Source organism: Eubalaena glacialis, chromosome 17 (genome assembly GCF_028564815.1).
Source record: "Eubalaena glacialis isolate mEubGla1 chromosome 17, mEubGla1.1.hap2.+ XY, whole genome shotgun sequence".
In the NCBI taxonomy this organism is placed as follows: Eukaryota; Metazoa; Chordata; class Mammalia; order Artiodactyla; family Balaenidae; genus Eubalaena; species Eubalaena glacialis.
In genome coordinates this window covers 52,828,676-52,843,769 of record NC_083732.1, presented here as the reverse complement: position 1 = coordinate 52,843,769, position 15,094 = coordinate 52,828,676, and the positions used below count along the sequence as shown (strand labels likewise).

The following is a 15,094-nucleotide window of genomic DNA, read 5'->3' as shown; positions in this document are numbered from 1 at the left end:
ATTGTTTGAAGACCATGAAGTAATTATCTTTTCATAGTATTTTAAAGAATAATTTTCCTATCATAATTATCTTTGCTTGACAATGCAGTTCTCTTGAGTACAAGGACAAATGTTCAAAGTAGCAATTGTTCAAACTTAAAAAAAGACTCTTCCTAACAGTTTTATAGTACATCATGACACTACAGTTCATACAGAAAAAAAATTTTGAAATGAAGACATTTACCATATTATTCCCAGTCTCTTTAGTATTTGTCATAGACCAAATGACAAAATACTAAATCATTTTAAGAGACTGAAAATAAGGACCAGAAGGAAGATGAGGTTTGTATTTGCTAAACCTAGCAAACAATTTTAATTGACAATGTTAAGAAAAAAACTCTGCTGAGAAGACATTTCAGTGGATCTAGAAGAGCCATGTATCTATTAAAACTTGAGACCTTAATCACTGACCACTCTTTCCCATATTGGTCACAATGGCCTGGTAGGTCTTTGGGCAGTCTATAAAAATAGTTCCATGGGAAACTGATACAGGGATTTGCCAGCCCCTGTTCCCGTTTCTGAAAGATACCCTAGAACCTGATTACACCAGACCTAAGTAAACTGAGCCAACTCACAGACCCAATGTGTGGGAGCCAGGTCTCAGTCAGAAAGAGATTTGCTGCGATTCATTGTCTCTCTATTCAGAATTGCTGTTCTACTAAAGAAGCTACCAGGACTGCTGATTCAGTTCCACTTTACAATCCTGGCATTTCCCACTTCTTGCCCCACATCTTAGCTTCCTAAGTGGCAGCATGAGGAAAACTCCAGCCAAAAAATACAGCTTCTGCTTGTAATCCTGTACTTATTTTTATCCTCATAAGCTGGGCTAAAAAAACAGAAAAAACCTAGTGGGAAAAAAAAAATCCCTGTTTCTCTTTCTTGAATCTAGAGCCATTTCTAAGCATATAACTCACTACTTTCTTTTCTCAGGGTATCAAAAGATGCCTCCCGAAATAGGTTACCCACAGTCCAAAGGAGAGACAGCAGGAAAAGAACCAAAGGCTCCCTTTAAAGCCTCAGACACTCCTCAACTTTCTTATTAAAACTCTGTACTCACTTCCTACCAAAGGTCTCATCCTTAATTCTTATTTCCAGTGGGGAGAAAGAGGAAATTACTACCCCATATGGTATCTGTACATAAACATGCCATTTTTGAAGGTTTGGCTAAGTTAGCCCCTTAGGCCTGTCTTTAGTCATTTTTTCATTGTATATTCTTATTAGTTACCAGGGTCCCTAGAGGTTGGAATGAGTGGAGTAGGATGTGGGTCTAATGATGATGTGTAAGGAGTTCCTGATTTTTAAGGGTCTACCTAGGCCATAAGTGTAAACATCATGGAGCTCTAGACTAGAGTGATTTGCATAGCCTTACCAGCAGTCAGACCACACCTCAAAGTCCACTAGGTCCTCTCTTGGGTTGTGTAGCTTAGGGAGGGGCCTGTGTCACTAGAACGGGTGTTTTATATTAAGGATGCAGTACATGCTAGCTTCCATCTAGCACATAATTCAGAGCATGAATGGGAACAGATAGGAGAACTGTGAAAACCTATTATGTTGAAGATGATGTACCTTATATTTCTACCATAGATCATGAATAGGGCTAGAACCTTAGAGGTGAGGGTTGGCATGTATAGTTACAGCCTCTCTGGTTCTTAGTATCCTTATTTGTAAAACAGGGAGATTGGGTTAGATGATCTAGGTTAGATGATCCTGGATGGCCCTTCAGCTGTAAAAATTTCATAGAAATACTTAAGTTTCTCCTAAGAACACAGTCTTGTGCTTTCAAACTATTTGAGGTGAAGTCTGGTTAAATTTTGTGGACTATTTAGGAAATAAGGAATAATTTACAAAAGTTGTAATTCCTATATTTTAAAATAATACCAAAGAAATGAATAAGAAAGTCATTTTTGTAGCACTTTAACAATTCTGTATAAATGAAGTCTGATAAGGTGGGTTTAATGAGGTTTAGATTTTTTTAAAGGCCTGGAATCATATTTATGCTATTTATTTGCTTGGTAAACTGGTCTTTTTTTCTTTTTTGGCCGTGTTGCACGGCTTGCGGGATCTTAGTTCCCCAACCAGGGATTGAACCCGGGCCATGGCACTGAAAGCGCTGAGTCCTAACCACTGGACCACCAGGGAATACCTCTTCTCTTTTCTTTTCTTTCTTCATTGAGATATGATTGGCATACAACATTATATTAGGTAAACTTTTCTTTTTTAAGGAAAGTTGAACTTCATCCCAATTCTGAACAGTTTCAAAATTAGTGAGAATTATAATAAGTGACTGTGAAATGGGACAAAGGGAAACTTCAAAGTCCCTCACTCCTCTTGCTTTATACCAGTACTAGATGCTCACATTGCTCTTGAAGCCCAGGTAGGCCACAAGGTGGCACCATTAGGTCATGTAAATAAAATACAGCTGTGTCTAGGAAAAAACTGATTTTTAAGAAAATAAGATAACTTTATTACAGAAGTAATACATGTGCATGAAAGACTTCACATTGACCTCTCAGTGCTTATTTAATGTCTTTGTTATATAACTACAGATTATAAATTGGAAACTTCTATGGGAGGAGGTTCCTTGCTAAGAATTTTAAACACGGTAAACAGTAAAAATTTTGGAAAATACTGAAAGGCATTAGAGTAAAATAAAATAGCCAAGATAAACAATGTTATCAGAAACTCTTGTTTGGTGTGTTTTGATTTCCTGATGGAGAAATAAAAACTTAGGCAAGTGTTTTCTCACTATCCCAACAAGTAAGAAAGAGTTGAGAATAACAAGTCCAGGAATGTAGCCACTCCCTGTAAAGTGGAAAATATTTCCAAATATTTTTATTTTTCTCACACTTAAAAAAGTTTACTTTGTGTGAAATGATTGCAAAGAATTAATCAGAATATATGTGTTAGACTGATGCTTCCTGTAAAGTAAGAAACATTTCCAGATATGTTTTTATCTGTTTTTCCGCAGTTTAAAAAGTTTACTTTTAATGAAATAATTCTGAGTTAATTCGGAGTGTGTGGGCTAGTCTGATGTTTCCCTTTATATAACCTTTGATGAAAAGATTTGCTAATTCATGAGGACTAAATTAGTTATTACAGGAAAAACCCTTAAACAGTACCTGGAGTAATAACAACTTAATAAATGTTAAACATATTGCTAAGCAGTTGTTTGCAGAGTAATAGCAAACATACAGATAAATCATTTTTCTTTCTTAATTATAAATAATAAACATAACAATAAATATTTATAAACATAAATAAATCCTTTGTTCCCTAAGAGCACCACCTAAGTAATACCCGATTAGCCTACTTTTAATTATTATATGAACTTAAACACAATGAACTGGCCTTTCTTAAAGTAGCATCTGTAATTCACACATTTGAAATTAACCTCCCCTTTAGTGCATTAAAAAATTTTTAATTATGAAGTAATTGATAGCTTGGCATTGAAGAAATCTCAAGATTAAAAATTTTACCAGATTCGACTTGGAAATACCATGCAACGTGTGTTCTCCACAAATTTAAATATAAAGTAAAAATGTATCTGTGGTGGGTCCAGATTTATCTAAAAATTACTCTTTTTTGGACTTCTGTTAATTATTTTTGAGCCTTGGAAGTAAAGTTCAGAAGGTTCTACTTATAAACTTCCTCCTTTAAATGTTCTTCATGGTACTGCGATAGCCTGAAAGGATAGTATTCTCAATTCTTTTTTTGTTTACTTACTACCATGCTTTCAGAAGGGGGACTACCCTTTTCCTTTTTTTAAGAACTCAAAGTAAATATTTACATATTTTTTGCCTTTGTTTTGGTAGATACCTCAAAGGTTGAAATTTGGAATCCTACCCGTAAGATCTATGTGAATCTCAGACCCAAGACAATCTTCAAAAAAACAGATAAATAAGGATCCTAAATCCAACTTAGTTTAAGATGAACTGTAAACCAGGATCTTGGAAGTTTTATAGTGAGCAAAACGAGCATTGCATCAAGATTGCTATCACAGTGAAACGATTTGCCAATAAAAAAATGAAACTGGTTCCCCAGCCTTACATTATAGTCAGATCCATCTGTGTCACATCTTTTAAATACATTGCCTGAAAACCCATTGTGATAGTCAAATTTTGACCAAAAATATTATTTTAAAATTCTCAGACTATCTACATTTTGATTGGCTTAAAATGTCAGTGAATTTGAATCTGTGTAATAATTAGAAAAGTATAGGGAAAATTCTGTTCCAGTGTGCTAAGAAATTCAGTAAGAAAATTATGGTACATGCATACAATATAACATAACCATTAAAAATTGTTATAGAAGACTGGTAACATGGAAGCATGTTCACAGTATAATTTTAAAAGTTTAACATTAGTATGTATATTATGAATTTAAAAAATATATAGAGAAAAAAGCTGTGAGACCATAGCACCAAAATGTTAATGATAGTTATTTCTAGTTGGTAGGATTATGGGTAACTTATTTTCTTCTCTTTGTTCATATTTATTTTAAGAATTTTACAATGAACTGTAGAACTAGTCATAAGAAAAAAAATGTTACTTTAAAGTCCTGTTACAATGAACTTAATTGAGTGTACATTCAGCAAAGAATTACTGGATTCTCTCATGTCTAGATTTCAAGAAATAACATGCCAGGCACTGTGTAATCTGCCAGGGTGCACAGACAGGTCAGACCCATTTTTTGTCTTCTAGAGGAAGACTGTCAGGAATTTTAGAGAACGGTTCTGAACAAGTAACAAAGCTTTGTATGAACTGTTTTCTCCTGGTTATCTTCATAACTGTATAGAAGCTGCATGGCATATTGCAAATATTATAGACTAAATTTGAAGTCCACTCTGCCACGTACAGTAATATGGCCTTAGACACATTAACTTTTCTGAGGCTTGGAAATTATTAAGACCACTCTATTAGAGAAGTATAGCTGCTGAAGATAAACAGACTGAAGAAATATATTATCGATATTTTGGGAAGGGGTTTAAATTATTGTTAAAATTTTTACTTGCTCACAGCTAAATTTCTTTTAGATTGGGCTTTTTTTTTACCCTTTCCTAATATCTGTGGATCTGTGCAGTGCTTAGGTTTTAAGAACAGTAATTCTAAAGTGCAAGCAGTTAGGATTTAATGAATTCATTGGATGTTCTTGTTTTATGGTTCTTTGAGGTTATTTTATATTTTAAAAACAACTGTATCCTTTTAAAAGGGTAAGAATAACCAAGTGAGGTATAGTGAATCCAGATTTGGGGGTTCCATTTACTGTATGTCATTCTCAGTTTTAGTACTTTCCTTTGACATTAGAAAATGCAGGCCTTGAGATCTGATAGCACATCTCTTCAGGTACGCCATTTTTCCCTTGAATTTTGTTGAATTGTCTGGTGCTTTGATCTCTGATCAAAGTTACTATGTAGGCATAGGCTGTCAGTCCCTTTGAACCATTTGTAGCACTTAGTCTTGCCTTTCCCAGTGACTTTTCAAAATGAAAAATAAATCAATACATTATGTATGGTTGGTGATATTGGGTATGGAAGACAAATTTAAAGTTATGTTACAATAAGTATATGTTAAAATAGAACACGTTTTCTCCATTAGTTCTTAACCATCAAGAATACTTAAAGTTGTGTAGATTGACCTAAGAGTAACATAAAATATAAAGGAAAGAGAGTATTAACTAGAACTTTCTTATCAAGTTGGGGACTCACAAGCTTTCACTAAAACCTCCTTATTGTTATGTGGGTTGAGACAAGTGCTGTTTGGCATTAGGAGCTCTTGTTACTGAGATCTGGGTGACTGCCTTGTCCCAAAGGATGAGTGCCTCCATCCTCATGAAGTTTCCTGGGCAGTGCCACAGAGCATGGAGTTAGAGTTTTAAATACTAAGCTGTGCCAGCCCTCTAAGATCTGACCCCTAAAGTCCTGCTTTTAACAATCCCAGGGAGTTAGCCTCTGAGCCAGTCATTGGACACTGTCCCTTATGGACACTGTCCGTTAGGAATCAGAACCAGGCCATGGTGAACAACCAGAGGACTTTCTGGGGCTTGACTATTCCAATTATTGACTGTTCTTGTGGTTTTTCTTCTGCCAGGAGGAACCAGTTCTCTCTTTCTTTCCTGGAGGTCTTTACTCCCCACTAGAGGTCACCCAGTTGTTAGAAACTGCTGTGTTACCAGAGGATCAGTGCTCTATGCAAGCTAGAGCACAGTTGAGGACTGTACCCAGCCCCAGGAGAGTAATAACTGTTATTTTTGGGGTGCTTAAGTCATATAGTTAGTAAGTAGCTGAATTGGGATTCAGACCCAGGCATTCCAGCTCCAGATACATTCTGGGTGGAGTAGCCAAGCTCTTTGAACATCTGACAGTAGAGAAACTGCCTCTCTAGAGTACTGTTCACTCCTGAAAGTAGCGCCTCTCAGGACAGTCAGACTGTATCACGTCTCTCTCCCTTCTGCTTTCCCCACCTCTAAAGCAGCCTCCAGTATGCCCATATCTGTTCACAAGGTGACAGGCTCAGCCTTCTGTGAATCTTGAAAGATATCACACATTAGTGCCTCTAACTCTGCTTGTGGAATGGTTCTTATGACACATTCCCTTTGGTAAATACCAGGGCTTCTACCTGAGCCCTTCCAAATGGTAGGTCCTACAAACTCTTCCATAAATAACCTCTTACTCTCCTAGCACCCAGAGAAATGACCTCAAAGAAGACCTTTCTTCCTTCCTTCCTTCCTTTCTTCATGGAGAAGATGAGCACATTTAGACTCAACAATCTTTTCATCAAAATCTTTAGGCCTCTATATGACCCAGACATTGCACTCCTGACCATTTATCCCAGAGAAATGAAGACTTAATATAAAAATATGTACCTGAATGTTTTTAGAAGCCTTAACATAACGCCCAAAAACTGGAGATAATCAGATGTCCTTCAGTAGGTAGACAGTTAAACTGTGGTACATCCATACCTTGGAATACTACTCAGCAGTAGAAAAGAAACAAACTGTTGATACAGACAACAACCCAGATAAATCTCCAGAGAATTCTGTTGAGTGAAAAAGAAAAATCCTCAAAGGTTACATACTGTATGACTCTATTTATGTAACAGTCTAGAAATGACAGAATTATAGTAATGGAAGACAGTAGTGGTTTCCAGGGGATAAGGAGAGGTGGGGGCAGGAGGGGAGTAGGTGTGGCTGTAAGAGGGCAAAGATCCTGGTGGGGCTGGAAATGTTCCGTATCCTGGCAGTATCAATGTCAATATCCCGGTTGTGATATGGTACTACTATTGTTTTACTCTGTGTTACCATCAGGGGAAACTGGGTGAAAGGTACACAGGATCTCTCTGTATTGTTTCTTACAACTGAATTTGAATGTACAATTATCTCAAAATAAAAAGTTTAATTTAAAAAATCTTTAGTCCTCTTCACCCTTTGGACAATAGTTAACGTGTCCCGATTTGTATTCATTTCTGTTATTTCTTGGGGAATCTATCAGTAGCTTTCTAGTGGTTTATTTAGGGTCTTCAGCATTTTCTTGGCAGGTTTCTAGTAATTAGGTCTAATGCATTTATATAGTATTAAGTTTGAAATCACATAAATTTGTAATTTGATCATTTATTTTCTTATGTGGCCTTGTCATATCAAAAGAAACTGGCAGAAAATGGTCTTTCTTATGGATTTAAGGAAACATTAGGATTACTTTGGGGGCACATAACTATATAATCTATAATTCTGTCTCCAAATAAACAGCTACACTTGTCCTTTTCATAATATAAACCCTACTATCTTCAGAATAACCCCTGCACCATTTTAACATTGAAAAAGCCACATCTTATATTAATATATTAGAGAGAGACTTTAGTCATGAAGACTCAGCTCTAGTGGGCAAGACAAAAAAGGAAAATAGTAGGCTTTGGGTGAACACAGACTATTTGTTCAGGGAAATCAATTAAGTGGCTCAGTGATAATGAAATCTGTCTAAACTGGTATTACAGACTTGCAGAAATATAGGGAACAGTTGAAGAGGGGGGTGTTTTGCGTATTATCATGTCATCATGGTATTTGCTGAACTGTTGTGGGACTGGTCCTCACATGTAGTTTGTCTTCACTTCCAACCTCGCACTGATAGCCCTTATGATACAACCTGACTTACGTGTGGTAAATGGAGCTTCATAAAATGCCATTGATTATTCCCTATACGTTTATTTAAAGGGACTTGATGACAGCGTAAATGACTAGTAAAAGTCATGAATTTCAGCTGGAACTATAAATTTGGGATTTAGACTTTATATCCCAAATTTACCACTTAGCATATTATCTGGAACATTTTGGGCACACAGTAAATGTTTGCCTAACAAATTAGTATTGATTTTTTATGGTCCATGCCGCCTGTCCGTGACCCCCTCGCTTCCACGTTCCCTCAAGAGAAGAGTGCAGTGGGACTGACGGGGGACTCTCCAAATGTCTGTCAGTTCCCTAAGGGGAAACCTGAGGGGGGGTCCCAGCGAAAGTGTGAGCGTGGGGCTGCACCGAGATGCAGGAGGGGTGGGGTCAGGCATGTGGAAAAGACTGCAGATAGATTTGAGCCAGTTTTCTTTCACATTGAAAAGAAAAGGTAGGGGGACAATCTCAGGAGGAGATTTAAGTACCAGTATTCAAGACAGATTAGACATTTTTTTTTCTTAAATGTACCTCTTTGGTTTAAACCCAAGTATTGGTTGTTTTTAATTTTTTCCCCCACTGCAAATAGCATTTTATTTCTAAAATTGCTTTAGTGGGCTAACCTGAGATGTAGCCACCATTTATAATGGGAAAAATATGCATTCCAAATTCTGGTAAGTTAGAGTGAATTTTCAGAGCGTAGTTTCTTTCTCCTCTATTGATGGTAACATAATCTGACTCTCTTTCTTTCATCTTTCTGACCATGCTTTCTTGTTAGTGGGCAACAGAGCTTCTCCTTATTAAGCCCTTCTTTCCTCCTTTTCACCACTTTATTACTCGTCAGTGACTTTAGTAGCCTCATAAGTTAATGCCTTACCCATCGATTTTCTGGAAAATATCTACAGGTCCCTGTACCTTGTCTATGTTTAGTAGAATAGCAAGTCCTTTTTCACACCGCATCTTTGTTATAACTGAATTTTCTATTTATTATAGATCCTTGCTGGCACATTTCTGGATAGTCTGTTGAACCTTCTTAAGAATTCAGAGAAACTGCCGTGTGACCACGGAGAGAAAGATCTAATCTTAAGGCTTACGTGAGTATTTTCTACTGTGGACTCCCTCACAACATGTGAAAGCTTCAGTGAACTGTGGCCTTGCTTTTGGGCAGATTCAGTTCTATAGTCAAGATGAAAAATGTTATCTATCATTGGGCTTATTAAATTTGGAGATTAGTAGTTTCTCAAGGACACAAAGAAATCACAAAATAAACCATGCTTATTCTCACTTAAAAAATAGACAAGAAAGACTTGTCCTTTTTACTGAGCCGATATTCGAAAGAATCCCAGTCTGCAAACCACAAGAATTCTTAACTGTTTGAACCAAAAATACCAAGTAGATTGTTTTTCATTATCTATTCTTAGAGAATTTAACCAAAACATGGTACCTCTTGAAAAGCACTTGATATGTGGTATTTTAATTTTTAAAAAGCTTGTGATACCTCTGTCTTTTTTATGATCCAATCCAATGACTACTGTAAGGGAAAATAGGGAGATTACCTTTGGAAGAGAATTCTTGACTGTTTTTTTTGAGAAACATCTTCTCATTGGGTTAATTTCTTTAAAAAGCATTATATAGTATCATAATCTGAGGTTTATCTTATCTTGATCCCTGTAATTCTTAATCATAAACATATTTTCCCGTTATTTAGAATTATCCTTAACAGCTCCTTCTCACCCTTTATATCCAACAGGTCATTGAGTTGTGTTCATTCTATCTAGTGTATCCCTCTCCAGTATGCCCCCTTCTCTCTGCCACTGCCTTAGATCAGGCTATCATCATTTCTTGCCTGGATCTCTACAGTGACATACTGATTGATCTCCCTGTCTCCAATCTTGACCCCCTCCAAACTAACCTCTCTGTATTGCCAGAAAGTCATCTTTCTGAAAGACTAATATACTAAGACCATGCCATTTCCTTGACTTAAAATCCTTCAATGACTCCTTACTAAAATTCAGGTATAATAAATCTTACTATGGACTTGTTAGGAAGATTAAATAAAATTCATTAACACCCTTAATGCAGTGGCTGGCTCGGAACAGGAAGTCTGTGTTAATGTTTCCCCCTTGCACGCATGACAGCAGCAGAGCTTAAGGTGGCCCAGGAATAGAGGGACAGGGGCTCTGCTGGAAACCAGGCTAGAAGGAGTGGGGGCCAAGAATCTCACTGAACTCCAGAGCCAGGCTTTCCTAAATCCCCGCGAGGTTAGGCACAATAGATTGATCTAGCATCCAGTTCCATCTGTGTTCCAGGAAGACTTTGCCTGATAAATTATAAGCCAAGCTCATCTGTGACTAAGCTTTTTTAACCTTAGAGTAAGGGAGCCATCTTAACAAACACATGGGTCTCTGCCTTTGTGTTTTCTTGTTTTGGTTTGTTTTCTCTTTAACTTCTTAGTAAAGTTTCTTTTGTCAGGCTTTAACTTTTTCTTAAATGAACCAAGGAAGGGACAGTTGCAGGTGGGGTGGAGACACACGCACGCACGCACGCGCGCACGCATGCACACACGCATGCACTGAGAGACCAAGAGATTGCTGAGGGCAGGGAAGTATCAATGAAGGATGTGTGGAAACACCTACTGGTGAACCGAGGCTACTCAGATGGGTGAAGTATTAGGATGGACACAGCTGGGATTGCTGCCTTTGTCCTGCCTCTGCATTCCCACAGAGACCTGTTTTTCCTCATCTCTCCATCTTCAGACAGTGGAAGTTTGGCAAAATCAGATATTTAGATAACCACAGAACAAAGCAGAATAGGATCAATACTGTAAAAAGGACAGAATTCTTAATTTCATGATATTTTCAGGTTTTAAATTTAGTTTGTTGCCTTCCTTAGCTTTTCTCTTTCTATGAAAAATTTGAAGTTTGTGCTCTAAACACAACATTTAGCAGGTCCTTATTGAGTGTGAATTAAGTTATTGGTTTTTTCATGCTGATTTAGTTAACTTTTGAGCTGATAATTCTGTTTTACCATATGGAATATCTCAAATACAATAAAAAGCAAATATATGAAAGAGAATTACTTTGTTTTAAATAAGAATCTCTACCAGTAGTAGCATTTGTGTGTGTGTATGTGCGTGTATAGGTAGTTGTATGAAGTTTAAGGAACATGCTGTCTTTGTCTTCTGACAATGTAATAAACTTAAATCTAAGCACTTATATCTTGCTTCGCTTTAAAAATATCTCAATCCAGAGACTTCCCTGGCGGTCCAGTGGTTAAGACTCCACGCTTCCAATGCAGGGGATGCAGGTTTGATCCCTGGTTGGGGAACTAAGACCCACGTGCCGCATGGCGTGGCCAAAAAAAAAAATCTCAGTCTTTATACGATGAAAAGTGAAATACGGCTTTATGGTAATTTAATTGCAATTTTGATTCAACAGATATGAAAAAAATGAGACATTTTAATGGAAAATAAAATCTAATAATAACTCTGTTGTTGTTTCTGTTTGGTGGGGTAATTTATTAGAGGCAGGAGGCCAAGAAGGAAAAGAAATAGCGCTTTTCTAAATGACTTCATTGTCTTGATTTAGTTGGCTTCTCTGAATCTTGCTCACCTCATATTTCATTACAGGCACATTCCATCCACCACATCTGAACAATGTCCTACGTTTTTGTGAATGATTCTTCTCAGACTAATGTGCCCCTGCTACAAGCCTGTATTGATGGAGACTTTAACTACTCCAAGAGGCTTTTGGAAAGTGGCTTTGACCCAAATATTCGTGACAGCAGGGGCAGAACAGGCCTTCACCTCGCAGCAGCCCGAGGGAATGTAGACATCTGCCAGTTATTACATAAATTTGGTGCTGATCTCCTGGCCACAGATTATCAGGGAAACACAGCTCTTCATCTCTGTGGCCATGTGGATACTATTCAATTCTTAGTTTCCAATGGACTCAAAATTGATATTTGGTAAGTTCTGTGGTTTTTGAAGTCTTGTCACTTCTTCCCATTAGTCTCTCAACCAATGATCTAGGAGTCTGTTGATTTTGTTTCCTCACTGATCAAGCATAGTGACAAGTTCAGAAGGGTATTGAGGACAATGAGTGAGGGAACAAGAGGCTGACTTCTAGATTTATGCTGAAGCAGTGTATGTTTTTCTATGAAAATAGTGGCTAGGTTCTGCTACTAATTAATTGTGTATTGTAAGACAAGGGCAAAAGAAGAAAAGAACTAACATTTGTTGAAAATCTATTACGGCCTGGGCACTGCACATACTGTGTTAGCTCATTTAATCCTCAGAATGAATAACTCTTAAGGTAGGTATTCATTTTATAGATGAAATAATTGAGACAAGCATTCTGGGTGAAATGACTTAACAAAGGTCACACAGCTGGAATTTGAACCTAGTTCCACCTGACTGCAAAGCTTGTTTGCCTTCTATCGTATAATATGCCATGCTAGCTTCATAATCTCTCTGGGGCGCTCACAGTCCTTTTGATACTGAACAATGTGAAGAAGTAGTGGTTGTTTTTGGTTTGTTTTAGTGATTCCTTGTCTCTTGAGTGGGAAAGACAGGCCACTTTAAAAAGTGACCTTGACCTTTAAGCTGCAGTTTCATGTTGCCCTAATGGTGCTATAATGTCCCTAAATCTGAATAAGACAGTAAATGGTTCTGCTGCTATAGAACACGATGTGGTGGGAATTAACTATAGGATTCAGTGTTACTTGGGCTCTCTCCTGTTGTTAAATAGCTAGGTGAACCAAAGCAGCTTATTTGATTGCTTTTGAGCGTGGGTGTTTTTTTTGTTGTTTGTTTAATTCTTAGACATTTAAAAAAAATATACACTCTTCTCATGAAATGTATAAATGTCAGATAAGGATGAATCTAGAATTTTCCAGTTAATTTCTAGGAAGATACCCTCTTTTTCTTTTATTTATTCTCATTTATCTACTCTTGCCTGTATTTTTTTTTTTTTTTTCCTTTTTCCCTAAAAGGAAAAAAAAAAGGTTAACTCAAAATTCAGGTTCCAACTCAACCGCGGGTTCTGCTCTGGGTTTTAATTTTGAGTTAATGGGGCCCATGCCTTCCTCACTGAGATCTACACAAATGGCTACTAACAGTATAATATAACCTCTTTATTTTTATGAACTTTTTAGCAATCATCAAGGTGCTACACCCCTAGTTCTGGCAAAGCGCAGGGGAGTGAATAAAGATGTCATCCGATTGCTGGAATCTTTGGAAGAACAGGAGGTAAAAGGATTTAACAGAGGAACTCACTCAAAACTGGAGACCATGCAGACAGCTGAGAGTGAAAGGTACTTAAGATATCATTTTTTTAAGGGGCAAGTCACTTTAAGTGAATCTTTTATGACAACTTTTGGTCAGCTTTATATTTATTTGCTTTCAAGTAAAGTGCTTTGATACTTTCTTTGAACTTATATTAGTCCTTATGGCTCCAGATTACAATTGAAAAGCTATTAACGGAAAGTATTATGTGCCCACATGCACAGAATGTTCTGTTAGCCACTGGGCAGGGCAGCCTGCTGTATTGGTAGTACAAGTGAGAAGAGCTGAATAGGAGGGAGGGAAACAGGAGTCTGAGAATTTAAGTACAGGTCACAAAAAGAATGGAATTTCGAAAAAGGAGGAGAAAGATAAGTCAGGACAAGAACTTGGACAGTATTAGAAACGACCAAAAAGCTTCCTTTCAAAGGTAGGGAATTAAAGTGCTGAGGAAAAGTAAAACAGGAGGAGAGTAAGACAAGACTTAACACATAGTTCAGTGATGTGAAAGTGACTTTTACATGAGATGGAACAGATGAAATTTGGGCTCCTGTAAGTAATTGAAGCTAAGATGTAGTGACTGACAGGGTCTCAAATATCTCATCATTTCTCATCTAGAAGCAGTTTAGAACATAGTTCAGGGAGCTCTGAAAAGGTGACCAGTCATCTTTTCTCTGGCATCACGGGCTCAACAGCTAAAGTCTCTAGGCCAGACTTAGTTGTACTAGCATGTAGTTTGGTTGACCACCATGGAGCTGAAGCTCTCCAGGTATTACAGGGTAAGAAGGATGATGAGCTTTATAGTCCCCTCGCAAAATTTTCAGTGGACTAGGGCCCTCATTAGCTATTGACCCAGTAGCAGATTGACCAAGAATTTGAATTAGGAGCATATGGTCCACTTAGACTGTTGGGATCATTGTTTCTGTGAGTTCCAGATGAAATCCTCTGTTTTTCATAGTTCACCCTTAATTTGATTCCTCTGTGCCCGTGATTCCTTTCCTCCCTCTTCGTGGACTGCCTGGTGTACTCCTTGGGGACCATTAATTCTACTCTCAAGTTTAGGATTATTTTGTTTGTTTCAAATACTTATTATTGTCCAAAGAAATTAAACAGTTTTACTTCTAGAACAGTGCATGCTCCTTATGAGTTATCACTGAAGGCTGGCAAGTACATAAAATAAGCCAGAGGTGCATTGGCAAACCCTTCTTTCACCTGTGTGCTCTGGATGGGCAGTCAGGATGCTATAAGCAATTCAATAACATTGAGTTATCTGTTTTTTGTTAAAGATCATGTTCTTGCAAAATAACTTAAGATTTATTTTCAAAACTACTTTAAGCTTCTTTACTGTGAAAAATGTCCAAGAATGTGCATTTTCTTGGTATATATTCAGGACTTTGCTTGGTATATTTTGTTAATAGCCAATTTCTTGGCATCTCTTTATTAGAAATATACTTTATTTTGCCTCAGTTGTGATTACTTATTAACTAAGAAGTGATTAGTCATTTGAGCAATGCAATATGAAGTATTTATTCCTACTTCTTTCACGTACCTGCCATTGCACTTCAGCATGAGAATTTGCATTATTTACGGCATTATGTAAAGCCTATTCTTTGAAAATTGAAT

At 37.2% G+C, this 15,094-nt stretch overlaps 1 protein-coding gene across 4 annotated transcripts in view; it reads left to right on the top strand.

The window, feature by feature from the left end:
• Positions 1 to 15,094, top strand: part of ANKRD46 (ankyrin repeat domain 46) — a 34,477-nt gene that overhangs the window by 13,598 nt on the left and 5,785 nt on the right. For all 4 annotated transcript variants that reach the window (XM_061171558.1, XM_061171561.1, XM_061171559.1 and 1 more), the window contains 3 exons: positions 9,184 to 9,284; positions 11,819 to 12,156; positions 13,345 to 13,503. In XM_061171558.1, coding sequence (XP_061027541.1) covers positions 11,846 to 12,156; positions 13,345 to 13,503 — 470 coding nt within the window. In that variant the 5' untranslated portion in view covers positions 9,184 to 9,284; positions 11,819 to 11,845. The remainder of the gene's footprint in view (positions 1 to 9,183; positions 9,285 to 11,818; positions 12,157 to 13,344; positions 13,504 to 15,094) is intronic.